Source organism: Haliotis rufescens, unplaced genomic scaffold (assembly GCF_023055435.1).
Source record: "Haliotis rufescens isolate VD_foot unplaced genomic scaffold, xgHalRufe1.0.p SCAF_58, whole genome shotgun sequence".
Classification (NCBI taxonomy): Eukaryota; Metazoa; Mollusca; class Gastropoda; order Lepetellida; family Haliotidae; genus Haliotis; species Haliotis rufescens.
In genome coordinates, this window is record NW_025964312.1 from 1,867,459 (window position 1) to 1,890,311 (window position 22,853).

Genomic DNA, 22,853 nt, shown 5'->3' on the forward strand with positions numbered 1-22,853 from the left:
AAAATGGAAATAAAAACGAAACGTGCGACTTTATGATGATGCAGGTGGTGCCTGAGAACCAATATTAGTATTTTTTAGCCTAACCATATTTAGTATTTAATAGCAGAACAAACATCTCGAGACCCATGACCCCTTTTCAAAAGTAGATGGCTCACCCTTATTTATGCAGGGTACTACTTCTCTATACTTGTAATAAACTATAGCGTCGTTTTGAGTACAGGTTCAAAAGACATGATGCTAATAATAGCTATCCAATCAAATTACATTGACTTGTTACATGATTGTTGTCTGTTTCACAGTCCCGGAACCATATTTTTTTCCCTTTGTAATGAAACATCCCTAAATGAAGCAAGTCTAGATTTTTCTCAGGTTCTGAATCTCCAATCTCACTGAGGCTCCTTTTCATTATAAACAGAGTTATTTGTTTCAATCAAAATTATATATTTTCAGAGATTAAGCGTTGGTCTAAAATGATTAAAACAAGTGGTGAAATCTCCAGTACTAGACTCGCCTTGTGAGATACGAAGGTTGCATGTTCAATCCTTGAGAATATAAAGACAACATTTGTCATTTGATTTTACATTTCATAACATTGTGTTATAATATAAAAAAAAAAATTCTAGCGAGAAACATTCATATGTTACAATTTAAACGGAAGTTGTATAAATAAAATCCCCAGGATATTATATAAAATCCCCGGGATATAATAACATCCCTGTTTATGAGAATTTAACCCTTCTGGAGAACAATAGGTCGATATCACTGGAGGTTTATACAGCTGTCGAAGACACTCACCACTGTAAGGATGGTGTGGTTGAATGTGTGGATGGTAAGCTGGCCTAAGTGTAGTAGTCGTTGTTGTTGTTGTTGTTGTAGTTGTAGTTGTAGTTGGTTTAGTTGATGTTGTTGACGTTTTTATACCTTTTGTTGGGGGGGGGAAGGTTGTAGCTCTCGGTCTGAGGGTGGCATGCCCGATATGCATGGGGGTGTCAGGGAACTTGGGGGGTTGGGCTGGGGGGCGGGTTGTCGGTTGGACTGCTTTGGTTGGCTTTACCTGAAAAATCAAATTTCACATTACATCCAAATAATCCACCAAGATACAATGTCAAGCAAACAGGCAAATCTCAGAGCCTGACTCCCAATCCATTTAAGTTGAGTGACTGCTTAACACATCACCAGCAATCTTGCAGCTATTCGTGGTGACCATTTAAGTCAAAAGTGCTTCCCTATTTTGTCCCAGAATCAACACAGGGTTTGAAGAAAATTAAATATCCCTGACCAATACTGAGCAGTATATGTCTCAAGTCACTAAGCCTGACCACCAGATCAATTACAACAGTTTCCTACAACAAGCACAGGCTACTGGGATTAATTCTTTAATAAAAAAAATAATAATAAAATAATAATATTAATAATAATAATAATAATAACAATAGAGATGCTGATAATATTACAAATATACTGAACAAAAATAATAAGGGCCCATAATTTTTTGTTCAGAATAATAATATCAATATTAATGATAATCGGGAAGATTATGACGATGACAGGGAAGATGATGATAATAATAATAATGATTACAATATCCCTATGAAACGTTGAACAGTATGAGTTTGTTCGTACATTGTAAAGCGCGGAACACTTGTAGCAGCTGAGCGACTCCAGCATGCTGAAGTTGGCCTTCAGGTCCAGCAGCTGTTGTAGGTTGGTCTCGGGACGGAACAGCTGTGGCGGGTGTGTCGCTGGCCGCAGCTGTACCATCAGACACACAGAGCCAATGAGCATCACTGTGAACGCACCTGGAAGATGAGGAATAACACATGATGGAGATACGGAGACTTATACCACAAGGGTGTGTCATTATGTTGCATTATTTCACATCATGTTCGTAGCCCAGGAGGTTTAAGTACATTTGTGCAGCTGTTGCAAGTTGTTTGGCGTAGTCTGTTTGAAGGAAAAAAAATGCTAATATTGTTTAAAGTGCAGATTGTTTTGTACTTTTCAGTTACATATGTACTAACCAAAAAATGTTTGGGATTTTTAATATTTTCTAGGATAATGTTTTTGTAGTGAAGACTGCACACACAATTTCATAATCCCTATAAAGTATTCGGCTAAATACAATAAATTTTATTTTCATATTGTGTTTGACACTGGTGTTATGATAGGTATACTACTCCCCATTTGCTAAGGACAAAAACTTTCAGGGTCCAAGATACAGTTGCTAGTTGTAGTGGTATCACGATGACGAGTAGTTAATGTCGTTATCAACAGTTACCCATGACATTATGAAGTTAAATGATTAATGTCATTACTAATAGTCATCTTTAGTCAAAGGTGTCGTCCTGATCATCGTTGAGTAGGTGACAGTAGACCAGGCTTCAAAGTTTAAATTTTTACCAAGTAGCCATATGGCTACAAATATTTTTTTCCAGGTAGCCAGTGGTAAAATCAAGATGTCAAGCCAATATTGTAGGTAGCCAAAAGCATTTGAAATTATCTTTTATCAAATAACTATTAATATGTACAAGTTATAGCACTAGTCTTGGAATAGTATTTTAGTGGAAACTGTACTTGAGTTTTCTTACTTGTCACTCAAACAATGATACAATTTATGTTACAAGATATTATAGGTATATCCTTGCTTATCCATTGAGCATTGTCAACTAAAATAAAGTACTAATTACACTAATATTTATGTATTTCGGTTCATTGTCAACTTTAGGAGGAATTATTTGTGAGTACAATTATTAGCAGTTAGCTGTTATTTTTGTGTGTGTCCACAGGTGTGTAGCAATAGAATTTAGTCGCCACAAGATATTGTAATAATACCTCTGAATTTTAGACAGTAGACAAACTCAAATTTAGGTCGCATTGGCGACCGTTTCAGTCGCAACTTTGAGGCCTGTTGGACTCAACTTTACTGAGCCTAACCAAGTCATTTATTGAGAAGCAACAACCCAAGTTTGGGATCCAAACACACTAACTGTACCCGTATTGGAAATATATAGTTATAATTGGTAGTCGTTACATCCATGTTCGTTGTTTAACAATGACCTTCAACTCACCGATGATGACGTATCTCCCCTTCAGTATGACCTTGGCCAAATACTTCCCAATAAGAATCTGGAGGGCCTTCCCAATGTAGAAGGTGTCGCTGGAGTCTGCCGCCGATGCCGCTGACTCGTTGCCGATGTTGTAGGGGTCAGGGATCAACATGGGGACATCTCCATCGTCGTCAGCTATAGTGTTCATTGGCGCTGGAATGCACATGTCTATGTCTCAATACAGTGAGCTTGAAGGATTTGGTTGGCTGGTTGGTTTGTTGTTTAACGCCGCACTCAGCAATATTCCAGCTATATGACGGCGGTCTGTAAATAATCGAGTCTGGACCAGACAATCCAGTGATTGATATCATGAGCATCGATCCACGCAATTGGGATCGATGCCATGCATCAACCAAGTCAGCGAGCCTGACCACCCGATCCCATTAGTCGCCTCTTATGACAAGCATAGTCGCCCTTTTACAGCAAGCATGGGTTGCTGAAGACCTATTCTTCCCCGGAATCTTCACGGGTCAAGCTTGTAGGGCTGTTCGGTATTACACGTAAACTGAAATATGCTTATCAAATGATACATATTGCAATACTTTCGGTGTTTCGGTATGTCGGTTAAAAATATACAAGTTTCATTATTATTGTATCATTGAACCTAAATTCTACACTGAAATTCATTCAAAAATGTTTCCCTTTGAAATTGATTGTCAAAACGGTGGAAACGAGGAAGTAATTTTTCTCTCACGTTGACAGCTCCCCTGTATCCATGGCTACCAAATGGGAGCTTGAGGGTATGCATTGAGAGCTCCCAGTGTTTGAAACACATGGAGAGGTGGTCCTTCATCAAGCTTAGTGACTACACCTGAATGGAGTCTCCTGCTCTCCAACCTACATTAGCATCAGCTTATAATATTTTGAAATAACTTTCAGCAAGCTACATTGTGGCAGTCATTAGTAACTGGGGAGCACGGGTGGCCCAGTCGTCTAAGGTGCCGCGATTCGCTGTGCAGAGTTGCGTCCCTTGGGCACGCAGGAAACCTATGATTGTGGGTTCGAATCCCGGTTCGCCCCAATTATGTTTCTAGGTTTGTCAGCACCATACACGTGCCCGTGGGTTTCACCGAAGTGGTAAACGTCTGAGACCTGCATCACTTCGGGCTTTCCTCCCACATTAAGCTGACACGCCGTGATATAACTGGAATATTGTTAAAAGCGGCGTTAAACCCAACTCACTGACTCATTAATAATTGTATCCTGCTGATCTGTGAATTATTAATCCCTCCACTGGAGTGAGTGAGTGAGTATGGTTTGACGCCACTTTTAGCAATATTCCAGCAATATCACGGCGGGGGACACCTGAAATGGTCTTCACACAATGTACCCATGTCGGGAATCGAACCCAGGTCTTCGGCGTGACGGGCGAATGCTTTAACCACTTCCCTCCACTGGAAGTGGAGGTTATCCCGCAAAGTCACCCCACTGGGTTTTCCCGTGTAATAATAATAGGCCTATTTATACTGTACTACATGCACACCACAGGGGCATGCTCAAAGCGCTACACTATTCTTACCCCGGTCACTGTATCAGAGTGCACTTAACTATCATTCTCAGCTCCCTAGGGAGTATACAACCCAAACTGCCTGTGAGGCGCTAGAAGGTTAACAGCCACATTGCCATCTAATCCTACCGGGTACCCATTCACTGCTGGATTAACAGAGGCACATTTCGAACAAAGTCACTTGCCCAAGGAGACACCACATGTGGTACATGTGCTTCAGTGTGGGGCATGACCGAAGCCCTAGAAACTCTCAGGAGCCAAGCTGCCGAAACGCGGTCACTCATCCAATGGCTCTCCGCGACCTACTCTAAACTTTGCCTGATTTGTGACCGGTGCATTGTGCACAGGACCATGTGACCACTTGCAGCTGCACATACCTGGCACAACAGCATTGTCGATGTGCAGCATGGGAACGTCATCGTCGAGGCCGGGGTTGAGGACGGTGGGGTTGGGTGCCTGCTGCAGTTGCTGGGCGTCGAGGGGGTTGACCACACGCCTTCTCTGTCTACAACGGCACCTGCAACAACGTCAGAGAAAGAGTTTTATTATCAGAAACTGGCTTCAACAGGATAAATCTCTTGGGTGAGATCAAGCAATAACACCTAGGTGATACAGCTTCAATAAAATTGCATCACAATGCTTTGCAGACCATTGAGATAAGATGAGATTAGCATGACATCACAATCAAATGACATCACTAATCTCTCTGTCATGAAAGCTGGTTAGCTGTACCTATACACCCAAAACACGAGTGTAACTTACAGTGAGAATGTGAGCCTCTCACTGGAACGTTGAGTGTTACTTACAGTGAGAGCGTGAGCCTCTCAATGGAACGTTGAGTGTTACTTACAGTGAGAACGTGAGCCTCTCATTGGAACGTTGAGTGTTACTTACAGTGAAAACGTGAGCCTCTCACTGGAACGTTGAGTGTTACTTACAGTGAGAGCGTGAGCCTCTCACTGGAACGTTGAGTGTTACTTACAGTGAGATCGTGAGCCTCTCACTGGAACGTTGAGTGTTACTTACAGTGAAAACGTGAGCCTCTCATTGGAACGTTGAGTGTTACTTACAGTGAGAACGTGAGCCTCTCACTGGAACGTTGAGTGTTACTTACAGTGAGAACGCGAGCCTCTCACTGGAACGTTGAGTGTTACTTACAGCGAGAACGTGAGCCTCTCACTGGAACATTGAGTGTTACTTACAGTGAGAACGTGAGCCTCTCACTGGAACGTTGAGTGTTACTTACAGCGAGAACGTGAGCCTCTCACTGGAACATCGGGTGTTACTTACAGTGAGGAAGTGAGCCTCTCACACTTGGAGAAGCAGATGACCCAGAGGTACAGAGCCGGGGGCATGATGAGGATGACGGTCGCCCAGCAGGAGCTGACAATCAGGGACATGAACAACCCAAACTCGTACACGGCCGGGATCTGGAAACAAGACATCAGAGTTAATCTCAGTCTGTTTGTTGTCTGAACCCAGCTGTATTCCAGGGACCCGTTCCACAAAGCGATCTTAGCGCTATGACTATCGTAAGCCAGTGTTAAAGTATGTGAATTACGATCACCTTAGCGCTAAGATGGCTTCGTGGAACGGGGCCCAGCTACATGCCTTTAAATAATCTTTAAAATCTTTAAAATAATCTTTAAAAAGTCTGGACCAGACAGAGGTTTTGTGAATCATATTTGGATAAATAGTTACCAATAAATAATTGTGTTTCCTTGTTTGTTGTTAACACAGCAGTATTCCAGCTATGTGATGGTAGCCTGTTAATTATCCAGTCAGGACCAGACAAACCAGTATAATAATACAAGCAAGGATCCATGCTATTGGTGTACAATGACATGCAATCAACCAAGTCATTAAGCCTGACCACCAGATCCATTTGGTCGCCTCTTGCGACTAGCATAGGTTGCTGGGGACCTATTCAAACCCGGAATCCCCACAGGGAGACAAGCATAGGTTTCTGGGGACCTATTCTAACCTGGAATCCCTACAGGGAGACAAGCATAGGTTGCTGGGGACCTATTCTAACCTGGATGGAATCCCCATGGGGACATACATTACACACAATTATATCTTATCTTCCCAAAAAAACAGAAAGAAAACAAACTGGTCATGAATTATGCAGATCTGTGGAATATGCCTGACAAAGTTCTAATTTCCTAACAACCAGAAACAAGAGATGTACTAGCTTCCACACAACTATAAATACTTTCAACCTTGTTAATTAACGCTGATAAAGATACATTATGTAAAGGCAAAAGAGTTGTGGTTGAGAGCTGTTCAAGCGTCACCAGGGACTCACTGAGGATGCAATGTTGGCTGCAAACGCTGCTGCGGTTGTCGCGGATGTGAAGAACGTTGCCTTCCCTGCCGTCTTGACAGTGTACAATATCCGATCCGAGTTAACCTTGAAATGACTGGCCTGCCGAAATATGTTCACGAACACGAACACATCGTCCACTCCTGCAACAGGAAAATAGTCACATGCAATAGTCACTAAGGTAACATAAAAACGTCCAGAGATCATATACGGATACAGCTTTATTTTTAAAGATGGCTTGGCAAACCAGTGGTGGATGTATGAGCAAGTCACCCAAAACATTACTAGTTGTGACTTTATGAAAAGCCTGGGGTACAGGGGATGTAGTCTGTCCTGGACTCATCACAGGGAGACAAGCACGGGGTACTGGGGACATATTCTTCCTGGAATCCCCACAGGGAGACAAGCACGGGGTACTGGGGATCTATTCTTCCTGGAATCTCCACAGGGAGACAAGCACGGGGTACTGGGGATCTATTCTTCCTGGAATCTCCACAGGGAGACAAGCACAGGGTACTGGGGATCTATTCTTCCTGGAATCCCCACAGGGAGACAAGCACAGGGTACTGGGGATCTATTCTTCCTGGAATCCCCACAGGGAGACAAGCACGGGGTACTGGGGATCTATTCTTCCTGGAATCCCCACAGGGAGACAAGCACGTGGTACTGGGGATCTATTCTTCCTGGAATCCCCACAGGGAGACAAGCACAGGGTACTGGGGATCTATTCTGTCCTGGAATCCCCACAGGGAGACAAGCACAGGGTACAGGGGATGTAGTCTGTCCTGGACTCATCACAGGGAGACAAGCAAGGGGTACTGGGGATCTATTCTGTCCTGGAATCCCCACAGGGAGACAAGCAAGGTGTACTGGGGATCTATTCTTCCTGGAATCCCCACAGGGAGACAAGCAAGGGGTACTGGGGATCTATTCTGTCCTGGAATCCCCACAGGGAGACAAGCAAGGGGTACTGGGGATCTATTCTTCCTGGAATCCCCACAGGGAGACAAGCAAGGGGTACTGGGGATCTATTCTGTCCTGGAATCCCCACAGGGAGACAAGCAAGGTGTACTGGGGATCTATTCTTCCTTGAATCCCCACAGGGAGACAAGCAAGGTGTACTGGGGATCTATTCTTCCTGGAATCCCCACAGGGAGACAAGCAAGGTGTACTGGGGATCTATTCTTCCTGGAATCCCCACAGGGAGACAAGCAAGGGGTACTGGGGATCTATTCTTCCTGGAATCCCCACAGGGAGACAAGCAAGGTGTACTGGGGATCTATTCTTCCTGGAATCCCCACAGGGAGACAAGCAAGGAGTACTGGGGATCTATTCTTCCTGGAATCTCCACAGGGAGACAAGCAAGGTGTACTGGGGATCTATTCTTCCTGGAATCTCCACAGGGAGACAAGCAAGGGGTACTGGGGATCTATTCTTTCTGGAATCTCCACAGGGAGACAAGCATGGTGTACTAGGGACCTGCCCTGGTGTTCTGACATGATTCTGTCCTTACTTACCGATACCAATGATGACGAAGGCTGCTGCTCCATTGAGGATGCCGAGTGCGTCGATGTGGAAGATGCGTCTGTAGAAGAAGAGGGCGAGGGGGAAGCTGAGGCAGATGCTGAGCATCCCCCAGAAGGTGAGCCAGATGGAGAAGGAGGTCAGGATGAACATGAGCAGGATGATGAAGCCCAGCGTGTAGTACGCCATCTTGATGTCGCTCCAGAACGTCATGTCCACCTCGTAGTCGAACAGCTCATTGCCCCCATACAGCACCTGGACTTTACTGTTGAGGAGAGAAATCAGGATATTTAAGACATATTTTGGATGAGTGAGTCAGGTGATCAGGCTTATGATATCAACAAATTAACTGTAGACCCATGAAGATCTGGGTTAGAATAGGTCTTCAACAACCCATGCTTGCCGAAAAAGGCAACTATGCTTGTTGTAAGAGGCGGCTAACGGGATCGGGTGGTCAGGCTCGCTGACTTGGCCGATGCATGTCATCGTATCCCAATTACATGGATCGATGCTCATGACGTCAATCACTGGACTGTCTGGTCCAGACTCGATTATTTACAGACCGCCGTCACATAGCTGGAATATTGCTGAGTGCGGCGTTAACAAACAAAGAAAACATATACTTTTCTCGAATTTTCTGTCACCAATGCATGGGACATAATTTTCTGTTGCTTGTTCAACCTAGTGAAATTGAACCTGGCTGGTAACTCTTAAGGCCAGCATAAGAGACTACTTAACACAATGAAGTAGAACAGAAATAGCCAATCTCAGAACTCTGATGAATCAAATCAATTATTAAAAAATTATAATAATGATAATAATTTTTAATCAAACCATGGCTAAATAGTTACATCTAGAATACATTAATATTATTTGCCATCCATTTCTAAACCAAACAACCTGCCCAAACAAATTTGTTTGAAAATATCTGAAACAGAAAATAAAATAGTAGGGTCTTATATTGATTTTCTACACCGACAAGTCAGTCAGTGACAGCCACACTGACACGGATGCAGCGTTCCCAGGGGAACAACGCGCGAACAGTAGCTAGGAATATATGGCCGATTAAGAAAAAATTATAGTCCTTGTCAAAGTATCTCGTGTTGAGAGCAAACACTGGCCATATCTCTTATCACCCAAGCCTCTCATTCAGTTACTTATGTGGGATATCTACCTTAATCCCACAGTGTGTCAAAATGTTCATCAATACTCATGCATATGGTCACGCCTCATTGACTCTAACACTAACATAGGAGCCAGGGTGGTGATCCGGTAAGATTTATACACCTGACTTCGACATGGTTATTGTTAAACAATGAGAAACATATTCGTATGTTACATATCAGACTTTTAAATTTTTTAAGTTTTCTCAATTGTATATCTAAGGGGTAGGATTAAAATAAAATGAAATTTCAAGTCCTCAATTCCCACATAACTGAAAAAAAATGTTTATAAAGAAAATTTGTTTGTTGCTAAATGCCGTACTCAGCAATATTTCAGCTATATGACGACGGTTTGTAAATAATCAAGCCTGGACCAGACAATCCAGTGATGGACATCATGAGCATATTGGGATACTATGACATGCATCAACCAAGTCAGCGAGCATGGCCACCCGATCCCTTTAGTCGTCTTTTACAACAAACATGGGTTTCTGATGACAAATACTAACCCGGATCTTAACAGGTACTGAAACATGTGTTGGAGTGTGTCTATGTGACTGGAAATCCTTGTATTCACCTCAGTCTGTATATTTGTGAATTCGGGATCTTTCGGTAATATGTTTTGAAGGACAAGGCATAAATTGGTTTCCCAGCTTGACCACCAGCTTGACCACTAACCAACAGGAAATAAATATGCAGTACAAGTGATGCCTCATGTTTAGTATAAATGGGGATATCTTTCTTGAATCAAATCTTACTGATTGAGAGAAGAGGATCTGAAATGGATTGTCCGAACATAGTGATTTCTTATCAGAAAGGAAATATCAACTTAATTAGGGCCAAACATTCCAAAACAATATTTTTGGGGGATTTTGTAGGGGATCCTACTTGTAACCATCCTCTATCCTCTATTTCTATGTAAACAGGATGTAATAGGTTGTGTTTGGGATAACCATGAGTTTTTATCAACACATTACTGGATACTTGTTTCTGTCTTAAATGATAGATTCAACACGTAAAGGAACATTTCTAAATAACCCCAGGCTGAATAAGATGACCTTAAACACTGAAATACAAGGTGACAAAAGAAACGATTTTCTTTCCTTTTTTAAATTTGCTCAACTTTTTGTACTGGGTGCAACTTTAAAGACATACTTCCTAGTTGTGACTTCTTAAAGGAGTACCACAAAGATCTATTTTGGAAGACATGGCATGCCATTTCGGAGGAAACTAGTGTGAACATCTAAGGAAGTTGACAAGGGAGTGACTGTTTTGCTGTCAATGACCTAAAAAACACTGATGTCAAAGGTCAAAGTTCAGCAGGTGATCGGTGTCCGACCCGATGACCCTATTCATCAAATGTCAGACATTCTCGGCACACCAGGAAGAGCAGTGACATAACTTGTCAGGTCAAGGCGTGTATGCTAATATTTTCAAGACCTGCCCTACACGTGGCGCAGAGCAATGGGAGTTTTGTTATTAACTGATGCTGGTTCCCCCCTAGGGAATAGCACTATTAAGAATATTGTTGACGTAACAAACAGTTTCTAACCCATGACACACCTGGTTACAGGCAAATGAAAACTTTTCAATCCGACATATCTCAAGACTTTGAAATGATCTTAGACTAACATTTAGCCCCAGAAATATAATTACCCTTTATATTTAAAAACACAAATCTACCAAATAAAAAATAAAATGCAAATGGAGCCCAAAACAGTGCTTAATTCCAGACTTAATCTAGACTTGCCAAATTGTTTTTCTCGGCTTGAGTGGGATTTTGTAATATATTCTCTGTGGTCTGGGAGACAGACTACAACGACGTCTGCTGCATAGTACAACTAGCACACATAAATAGATATTTCTTATTCAGAAAATGTATCAATAACTTTCTGACAACAATAATGGAAGGCATCCATGCTACATGCCTTGCAACTGCTATTGGTGATACAGACATTTTTCATTCAGACTTATCCAGACTTTTATGTCTGAAATGACCTGTGCTGCAGGTTGTTGAGGTCTACACTATGATACATAACTAGATATTTCTCATTCATAAAATGTCGCAACAACTTTCTGACAACTCCAGAACGAAGTCCCTGCTGAATGCTGTACAATGGTTATTGTCTACACATATACTGAGTGAGTGAGTGAGTGAGTGAGTGAGTGAGTGAGTTGTGTTTAATGCCGCTTTTAACAGTATTCCAGTTATATCACGGCGTGTCAGCTTAATGTGGGAGGAAAGCCCAAAGTGATGCAGGTATCAGACGTTTACCACTTCGGTGAAACCCACGAGCACGGGTATGGTGTTGACAAACCTAGAAACATAATTGGGGCGAACCGGGATTCGAACCCACAATCAAAGGTTTCAAGGGACGCAACTCTGTACAGCGAATCGCGGCGCCTTAGACGACTGGGCCACCCGTGCCCCCAACACATATACTGATGTTAGACTGTATTATTCCCTACCCTTAAGACATGTTTTGATGTAAGTCTCTTCTTAAACCATACTGACCCAGCCTATTAGATTAAGTAGAGCCACAAGGCTCTGTTGTTTTGTTTGGGCAGTCGGGTAGCCTAGTGGTTAAAGCGTTCGCTCATCACACCAAAGACCCGGATTCGATTCCCGACATGGGTACAATGTGTGAAGCCCATTTCTGGTGTCCCTGCCGTGATATTGCTGGAATATTGCTAAAAGCGGCGTAAAACCTTACACACTAACTGCTGTTTTGTTGTTTAATACTGCAATATTCCAGCGATGTGATAGCAATAGTCAGTGCCATAGCAAGCCGGGGGGCAGGGGGGGGGGCCGGTTGCCCCCTAGATTTTTGTATAGAAAACAGTTTTATTTGAATCAAGTTGGGGACAAGTGATACTTGTACAAATATTTGCCTCCCCTGTCAAAAAAAGTTAACTACGGCCTTGATAGTACAAAAATTGGAGCTTCTTATTTCAGTTCATTGAATTGAAATGTCCAGTAATGGTAGCAATTTAAGTGCAACCATCCAGAACTCAACGACTGCGACACACAGACAACGTGCCAGTTTCTCATGTGACCCTTATTACAACAAGCAGACTATGACGGACGATGACCCCTTGACCTCTGCACACAAGTACACACATGATGGAACAAGACTCCTGACTACTAGCACCCCTACAGGGGATAAAGTCCGACCCAGAAATCTTATACTTGTTTTTTGCTAGTCATGCAGCTTGTATTTGATACCAGCCCCGAAACGTATATGGTCACTGAAACTGCGGAACCATTTTCACAACCTAATCCCTGCTTTAGTCCCATTGTACCAGAGACTTTTCTTGACCTGAGTGAGTGAGTTGGTTTTAATATCATCACGAGGGACACCAGAAATAGGCTTCACACATTGTACACATGTTGGGAATCGTGACTTTTCGGTGACGATTGTTTCAATCACTAAGCTACCCCACCGACCTCCTGCTCCAGAAATAAAAAAATAAAAAGTTTGGTTAAACACAAAAAAAGAGAGAATTTGTTTGTTTGTTTGTTGTTTGATACCACACTCAGCAATATTCCCGCTATATGACGGCGGTCTGTAAATAACTAAATCTGGACCAGACAATCTAGTGATTGACATCATGAGCATCAATCGACGTGACTGAGTTACAATGACATGCATCAACCAACTCTGCGAGTCGGACCACCCGATCCTGTAGTTGCTGAAGACCAAATTCTAACCCTGATCTGCACAGGAGAGATTGGTCAGGAAGTCGATCAGGGAGCACTTATTGGATCAGAGGGCTTCTTATGGTTAATAGGACATCTGTACTACCTTGCTGACAGTGACTTGGCTCCAGTCAGTCGAATCAGTCAATGACACTTGTTAGAAAGTACATGTCACCTACTAAACTTTCTGCTAACACTTGAGATAGACCACCCGTTGAGGTGTTTGCTAAGCTTGTTACCTCACTCTAGTCACTGTCTCTTTTCCATGAGTGCAGTAGTATCAAATGTACCGAACAAAACACCAAATTGTCACTGACAGCTTCATTGAAACCGTCACTATCGAGGCTTTCTTTCTACCACCAACCACAAACTACTCAGTAACAATTAACCTGAAAAAGTACAGGTACTTAATTACAGTCATGAAACTGAGACAAAACCTTACCAATTGAAGCAAATTGGTGAGTTACTGCATACGTGTATAAAAGTTGGAGTATTGGCATTCTCATCATGAGTTCAAAACGAAAAAAAGATGTGTTTTTATTTGTTGGTATATTTTCTCACGGGTTCATAATTCTATATACACCGATTCACAAAATGGCGCTTCGTTGTTGATGGCAACAAAAAACGATCATAATGAGATTAAAAAAAGACAAGAGAAACAGATTCCCACATTATGAAAGTGGATGACTGGTTTGTTAAATCTTTATTAGACATAATGATGACTTTTTCAATATAATTACAACGTTTTTCATCTTATATTATTGAATATCTGCGAGGACCGGCACATGTCTTGCAGTCCGACTTCGCAGTGTTTTTTTCACTTCTTGGTTCGGCTTATCTGCGGGTCATATCATTTTCTTTTGTATTTCAATGGTCAAGTTAACACCTCGGCTTATCTAGGGGGTCGGCTTATCCGCTGTCATATACGGTAGATGTCTGGTACTGGTTGTTGAGTATTAAAGTGGATTCAGCTATAAATTATTCAGATGTAAAATATATTTCATAATTCACTTTGTATTGATCAACAATAAGCTCCATGTTAGTCAGACTGAATAATTCACAATAAGTGATTGAAAATAATGAATGTATATCATGGTCAAAAACAAAATTTCTTTGAATGTCTTATTTCTCAGGCACTAGGAATGTATTAAAATGTCCTTCCTTAATCTAGACACAGCAATACGAGTGAATGAGCGGAGTCAGAACCATCAACTCATCTGCCTACCATGTACCATGCCCTAACAGGTCTACATCCACAGACACATTGTAACTGTCAACTTCCTTGAATAACAACTGTTAGCAGGGTAGGGTGTAATAACAGTTCTTTCAACACAGTTCATAAATTACACAATGTCAGACTTACAACAAAGTGTCACACTGACCTTGTGGGACAACATGACTCAGTGAAAGGTGATAACATATATTACCTCATGTAACCATCACGACAAGTCAACAGCCAATAATTTTAGGGCGTGCAACAAAGTTATTCTGTTTGACAGTATTTACCCCTTTCGATTTTATTATCAGCTGATCAATGGTATCAAGCCGACCTATAATTCTGCAGCCTTTGATTCCCATCATTACTCAAACAGCTGTGAGATGCATCACATGTCTGGAATACTATCATACAATGGATGATGTGATTTGCTACCATCACAACTGAATCCGCCTTGTTTGCAGAATGTAGAAAAAAATGACATAATTGATTTTTTTTCTGATCAGTACTCCAAATCGTTTTAATTTAATAATGACCTATGAAACTGTTTGTTGATGGGCTAATGCTGCAGTTGGCAATACTAATGCAATATGTCACCATGGCAGCAAATGAATATTTACAAAAAATTCAAAATGGCCGCCACTGTGGCCATTTCTGAATCAGATAAAAATCATTTTAAAATGTTTAAAAGCTACTGCTGGAATCATACAAGCAAGGTTCCACTTTCTTAAGCATTTGTCATCCTTGTCATTTAACTCGTTTTAGAAATCGTTAAAGTGATGCTGATTTCATGACCTTAGTTTCAAGATACATATTGGGTTCGGACTTTTAACTGGGATAATCCATTAAAAGTTTTACTCTTATGATTTCAGAAAATGTAAGTGGACAATATATCATGAGCTATGACTAAGCACAAACCTTTATGAGTTCATGTGACCTATAATGGTGCTAACTACCAACTACCAGAGCTATTACTATTGATGTTGAGGTATAAATGAACAGAGCCAGATCACGGTCAGCTATTCCCTTGTCAGATGAACAAAGAAATTCCCATAAAGCCTGCTTCAATATTCTGATCCTGTAAAACAACAGGTGCTTGCGGTCCAGAGCGAGTCTATTTCACATGCTCTCTGCAATTGATGGCATTTCTCTCAACAAAACTGGCAAATGTCCAACAGATTGGCGTTTAGCAACATCGCTTGATATTTGAGGAGAAGACTACATATCAATGTCAGACAAATTGGGCATGGATTTAATTCAACTGGGTACAAATCTAAATATCATCCTTTTGGTTAGGCCATATTATTTTTATTGGTTTTGAGATCAATCCAAAATGGCAAGTGGAAGAAAATGAAATCTTAAAAGCAGTCATTTGTTGACGGTAAACGTAACCGTTGAAAACCATCCCACCCTCACCAACCCAAAAAGGTGTAAATAATAAAATTGCTTGTAAAGCGTCGCTTGTTTGTCCATAAAGAAAGGGAGATAACTCTCCAATAATCAAAACTTTAATTATCGATCATTCCACCAAAGCAGCTGACTGGAAAAATAAAGAAGTAGGATTAGAATTTTAAGGCACAAGGCTAGGAGAATTCATGACTATTTTTAGAGTGAAAGGCCTTGTAGTATCCGATGAGACCCATGAATTGGTCTTCAGCAACGCATGCTTGTCGTAAGAGGCAACGAGAACAGGATAGCTGACTTGGTTCATGTATGTCATCGTATCCCAATTGCAAGGATCCATGCTCATAATATCAATCACTGGATTGTCTGGTTGATACGATTATTTACTGACCGCTGTCATAAAGCTGGAATTTTTCTGAGTGTGCGTGAAACAACAAACAAACAAAGTATCTGATGAGATGACGAAATTGCAGTAACACTTATGCATGTGCAGGTCATATTTCACAGCTTCATGAAAAATCAAACATGCCAAAATATGTTTAGTACGTTATACCACATACAGTTTAATAATGATACATGTAGAAATGGCGAAGTAATGGGCAAAAATGACATTTTCTATATGTGCCAATTTAAATTAGAATGCTGTGAGGGGTTTTAAATCAAATCAGATCTAAGTTCTCGCTGCAGCTAAACAAAGATCTGAGGACATCCCATTATGGGACATGTCAGAACGAACTTTTGCGAACTTTAACCGACCACTGAAATGAATAACAAGAGTGTTGACATCAGCCAATTAGAAAGCAGCTTTCTCGAGCTTTACGGCACTAGTTTCAACCTGGTGACTTCCATTTCAGACTACACTTGAAAAATATGTTGACACAGTTCTCGATTAAAATTTTGAAAACTGAACAAACGAACATTCCGGAATGTCTAATATATGGTTGAGATTGTATGGCAGTGCTTCCCACGTATTGTGAAACGCCTCCTCCGTTCAAATGTTCATCCCACGGAAGCGTGAGATAGACGATAATTTTGACGGAATCAGTTGTCCGGGCCGTAAATGTCGCTAGGAATACCCTGTGTTGACGTTTTCGAGGTTGCATGATTAGAAAACACATTCCGACTGTCACTTTCATGATCTGGTAAGCTGCGCTTTCACTGGTTGGATGAAAGGTCGTTCTGACGTGACCCGAAATGGGATGTCCTCAGATCTTTGTTTAGCGATAGCGAGAACAAAGATCTGATTTTAATGAGATTGCCATAGATGGGATCAATCATGGGAAGTTTCATTTTCATAGACTTTGTAGTTTTAGAGTAGATGTTAAAAATGTAAACGTCAACGATGGATTAACAACTGGAAAAAACGACAGACAATGCACCAGAAAATATGCTCACTTGACTTTCAGTCAGTTGAGCTAAATACCTTTAAACCAAGAAATAATTATAAGCAGATAAAGAGTGTAACAAGTTCACTTACTCGGTGGACGCCTTGGACAGTATGTCGATATACGTGATGATAAATTCCTTAAACATCTTTTCTTGTGCCCCTCGAGTCGACCCAATACAGTAACCTGCACGGATAATTCAAAGGAATAGAAAAATAATGACAAAAACAATTTATTGCAGTCTAATGGAAAACAAAGTCTTGAAAAGACTGCGGCCTTACATATTTTTATTTGTGGATTGATAGCGGTGTTGTTTTACTTTGAACTGGCACTGGCTTGAGTTGGGATCAAGCATTCCCATCATATAACCATTAGCCTATCAACAGCCTCACTGAGAGTCTTTGAGCCTCCTGTCGTTACATCATGCTCTATTGATCGCAGAATGAAAAATGAGTTCTGGTAAGATGGTCCGGGTTACCGCTTGTGGAACAATGAGACAGCATGCAATCGTAGAGATGATATTCTCCTCACAACTGTAACCTACTTTCCTAAAAACTAATCCAGAGATTCACAACATACGGATGAAGGTCATCTTGACTTTACAACCTACTTAAGAAATTAATTTAAACCAAACTTGGAGAAATAACTGTAAGTCTCCAACTGTAACCTACTTTCCTAAAAACTAATCCACAGATTCACAACATACGAATGCAGGTCATCGAAATAACTGTAACTCTCCAACTGTGACCTACTTTCCTAAAAACTAATCCACAGATTCACAACATACGAATGAAGGTCATCTTGACTTTACAACCTACTTAACAGAAAATAATTTAAACCAAACTTGGTGAAATAAGGATTTTTACTTCTGTGTAAAAGTATATCGCACTCCCTTTATTGTTTGTTTGCTACACTAGAATGGTTGGACATCTTCGAGCAGTTGCCTACTGACAGTATTATCTGACACTGCTTCCAAACATGCAACAATGTGAAAATTTAAAATGATTCATAAACATATGCTTATGATACAGTCCCCTTTGTCCAAAACTACAATACGACAATGTGATAAAACAATTTGACAATTTAATGATACAACATGACAATACTAGAATACAAAAGAACAATATTGTAATACTATCTGAAAATAGCTACAAAATTACTGACTCTCCAAAAAGCAATAGCCACTCACTTACTCACTAAATAAATAATTAAATAAATCCCAGAGGCTTGTGGTTGTTTAAGTGGAGATTGAGAAGTATTCTAATCTTGCAGCTGACTGTTAACTTTTGGCAAGGTCTAAATCAAATATCAAAATTATCATCCGAAAACTAGTCTTCGTATGAGTATCATCCTTACATAGCCAATCATTTCTTTTTTGAAATTTGTTATTTACTAAATGATACAATTCCTATAGAATAAATGATCGTAATTACCTTCAAGAGGAGCTCCGAACACGACCTCGGTCCGCAACAACTTGCTGTGATGATAAGTACTGTTAATTTTCTCATCCACGTAATAATAAAATGTTTCTTGATTCATAGCTAGTTTCAAAGCACTGTCGACTTGATCTAAGTTGTCTCCAAGGCCATCATAATGAATACTGCCATGCACGTCCTTCGTGGGGTAGAAGTACGTCAGTAACGAGTTGAGAGGGGCACAATTGCTCTGTGCTCTGACCGCAGGGTCGATCTCACCAAGCTTATAATCTTTAAAACAGAAATCCTTAAATTGGGGATGTGCCAAAACCATTTTTTCCACTTTGTGGACAGTCTCTATCCGCTCCTTGGTAAACATATTATGATTTTCATCTCCCTGAGCTAGGAATATGACCTGCATCTTCCAACGAGGATACACCTGGTTTCCAAATATACATCCAGTATGGGCACTGCGTTTGGACCTGGACTTTTCGTCAACTTCATTTACCATTTTGGCGGCAATGGTTTCGACTTCGTTTCTTAGTCCTTCAAATGGTCTGTACTGTAATCTTTCCTCATGTTCAAAACTCTTGAAGTCTTGAATTCCTGCATCAATATCATGTCTCACACCAGCGCCAGTTAACACGCTGGACGTATCTCTACGAGAACGTCTTGGCATGGACACATTATGCTTTAAGGCAAGAGCAAAGGAATTGTATCGCATATATGCAATGTGATTTGGAATGTTGAACGCCTCTATGGAAATGTCAATGACTGGCAATGGAATCATGCTGGTAACTCCAATTCCAAGACAAACTCCAGTTGTAGCGACCAACAAAAACACAGAAACAATAATCCCACAAATTTTAGTGTTGCATTTCTGTTTAAATCCTCCAGCACATCGACACATCATACTGAAATGGCAACAGAGTTTTGATCGCCAACTTTGGGAGTCAGAGGTATCTTCCGTGTCATTTTCGGCAATGAATCGCGCCAGCTCATCAAGTCCCATTTCATTATCCTCTTCGTCTGATGGCAAGGCTGCCCATCCCTCGCCACGATCATGACTCCACATGCTAGGCATTGTGGGAATCTGAAAAAATAAACCAAATATTTGAACAATGCTTACATGTCATAACATTATCAGGAAACTTTCAACATCGGCTAAACAGGTCGGTGTTCATTGGTGTAGCTGGTACAATGTGTGAAGTCAATCTCTGATATTGCTGGAATATTCGTGGAAGCGGCATAAAAAAATATTCACTCACTCACTCGTAGTGAGTCATTTTCATGATTCATTTTTTATATTGCTGGAATATTGGTAAAAGTGGCACAGAATCATATTCACTCACTCATTCACTCACTGTGAATCATTTTTCATTTCATTTTTAGTGATTCATTTTTGGACAACTTTTGTAAGACGACCTACACACAAAATAAATTAATAATGTCTAGCTTCTTTAGGGTAAGCTTGATTTCAAATTTTGAGTAAATATAAAACATTTTCATTTTGTAAAGAAGTACCAATCATTATCTCTTCGAAGTCAATTTTTCTTCATTAAAACAAATCTCACCCAACAACAAATTCTCACACAAAAGATATCCTCAAGCTTTGAGTAGCGTGAACTACTTATCACATGCGGCAACAAACATGTACCCCAGATAGAGACATCTACCATCTAATTCCCACGGTAATGACAGTGGCAATATGTTCAAGGGAAGAAATGACGGCAGTATGTGGAAGAGTTGATTACAAAGGATATCACATATTCCACAGTGACCTAAGGAAGGCCACACATTTTTTATTTTTCGTTTCACGGGCCCGCCCCTACTGAAAAGCAGCTGGAAAAGAAATTTATTAAACATAAACATATTTTTATTGTGTCTCCCACTAGTAATATAGATCATCTTATACAATATAAAATGTTATACATAATTTCCATGTCCACATCACCATCAGTGATTCAAGAAGCCAGCTGCAGTTTTAACTCCACGGCAGAATGACTTTCATATTAATAAATAAATGATTGACATAGCTAGTGATTGATATCATGAGCATCGATCCACGCAATTGGGATCGATGACATGCATCAACCAAGTCAGCAAGCCTGACCACCCGATCCCGTTAGTCGCCTCTTACGACAAGCATAGTCACCTTTTACGGCAAGTATGGGTTGCAGAAGACCTATTCTACCCCGGAATCTTCACGGGTCTGGCCATTAAGTAATCGAGTTTGGAACAGACAATGCTGTTGGGGTACGACCTTGTTTGAAAAAGCTAAAAAAAATGTGAAACAAAAAATTTAAAAAGTGTGGCCTAACCAGTCACAAAGCATTGCCTGTTTCATCATCGATGATGGCGAGAGTGCACAATGGGCGTCATTTCCTCGCATTGAGTGGCCTGATGGAGGACTGAAAGATGACTACAGATGAGAGGCACAACCGGTATATTGCTCCTTCCCTTTCCTCATAAGCTCTTTCATTACGCCGATGGAGCATAGATACTTCCTTGTTCATCAATAATTAAATCTAATGCCTTTAAAGTCTGCCTGACGATGCTTTCACCGTGTGAAGTATCACTGAGCACGAACCATAAGTCTTAATTCAAATTCAGTCGGGGCGGTCGGGTAGCCTAGTGGTTAAAGCGTTTGCTCGTCACGCCGAAGACCCGGGTTCGATTCCCGACATGGGTACAATGTGTGAAGCCCATTTCTGGTGTCCCCCGCCGTGATATTGCTGGAATATTGCTAAAAGCGGCGTAAAACCATACTCACTCACTCACTCACTCAAATTCAGTCTTTGATTTAGAAGTTCCTGGAACACATTCATTAACGTTTTGTTTTTTTAAATGCTGCACTCAGCAATTGCCCAGCTATATAATGTTGGCCATTAAGTTGTTTGTTTGTTGTTTAACGCCGCACTCAGCAATATTCTAGCTATATGACGGCCGTCTGTAAATAATCGAGTCTGGACCAGACAATCCAGTGATTGATATCATGAGCATCGATCCACGCAATTGGGATCAATGCCATGCATCAACCAAGTCAGCGAGCCTGAACACCCGATCCCGTTAGTTGCCTTTTACGACAAGCATAGTCACCTTGTATGGCAAGCATGGGTTGCTGAAGACCTATTCTACCCCGGAATCTTCACGGGTCTGGCCATTAAGTAATCGAGTTTGGAACAGACAATGCTGTTGGGGTACGACGCCAGATTATCTACCAAGTCTGACCACCGGATCCATTCTATTGCTTTTAATGGCCAATATAAGCTGCTGGCGAAATTCTTACCTGGAATCCCTATGGCCGTTGAGTATAAGGACATATATTTATTATTCAAATCATAAAAACAGACTAGGCAATGAACGCCTCCAAGTTGCCATGAGTTGTCTAACTTAGCTGCATCAGGATGCTGGCCATAGGATCAAAACCCAAATTGGCCTGGTTTGGAAACGTCAATATTCTGAGGGATCCCTATATTTTGATATAACTTTGAAAATGACAGAAAATGCATTCAAGCAAGAATTTATCGTAGGATTATAATTGTTTTCAGACATTATATGTTTTTGGATGGCCATTTTATCATTCGAACTCGCCCATCGGTTTCTGGCCCAGCAAATTGTCACGGCTTTGACGACTGGGCACAGGGAAACCTACAAGTCAAGGTCACAGACTGGTGCTGTTACCAGAAGGACTCTAATCAGATTATCAATATTTGAAACCAGTAGACCTTGCAGCTAAGGGACACAACTCTGTACAGCAAATTGAACGTTTGAAAAGAACATACCCATACTCGGATTTCCCAAATTCCAGGAACCTCATGAAGAGGTCTGTTCAAAATATACTCAAACAGAATATAGGAATAAAGCATTTTTTAACCGTTCCCTTATTTATTGCCATCAGAATACATGGCATGTGGAAAAAAAGGGCAGTTGGATAGTCTAGTGGTTAAAGTGTTCACTCGTAACGCTGAAGACCCAGGTTCGATTCCCCACATGGGAACAATGTGTGAAGCCCATTTCTGGTGTCGTAAGCTACGTAAAACCATCCTCACTCACTCACTCACTCACTCATGTAAAAAATATTACTGAAATACAAATGAAATACA

General features: G+C 41.0%; 1 protein-coding gene across 5 annotated transcripts in view; it reads right to left on the reverse strand.

The window, feature by feature from the left end:
* Positions 1–22,853, reverse strand: part of LOC124149599 (protein dispatched homolog 3-like) — a 46,593-nt gene that overhangs the window by 11,458 nt on the left and 12,282 nt on the right. For all 5 annotated transcript variants that reach the window (XM_046521288.2, XM_046521289.2, XM_046521286.2 and 2 more), the window contains 9 exons: positions 18,766–19,840; positions 17,425–17,518; positions 8,458–8,729; positions 6,923–7,083; positions 5,905–6,044; positions 4,992–5,131; positions 3,069–3,260; positions 1,624–1,799; positions 796–1,054 (listed from right to left, as the gene is read on the reverse strand). In XM_046521288.2, coding sequence (XP_046377244.2) covers positions 796–1,054; positions 1,624–1,799; positions 3,069–3,260; positions 4,992–5,131; positions 5,905–6,044; positions 6,923–7,083; positions 8,458–8,729; positions 17,425–17,518; positions 18,766–19,831 — 2,500 coding nt within the window. In that variant the 5' untranslated portion in view covers positions 19,832–19,840. The remainder of the gene's footprint in view (positions 1–795; positions 1,055–1,623; positions 1,800–3,068; positions 3,261–4,991; positions 5,132–5,904; positions 6,045–6,922; positions 7,084–8,457; positions 8,730–17,424; positions 17,519–18,765; positions 19,841–22,853) is intronic.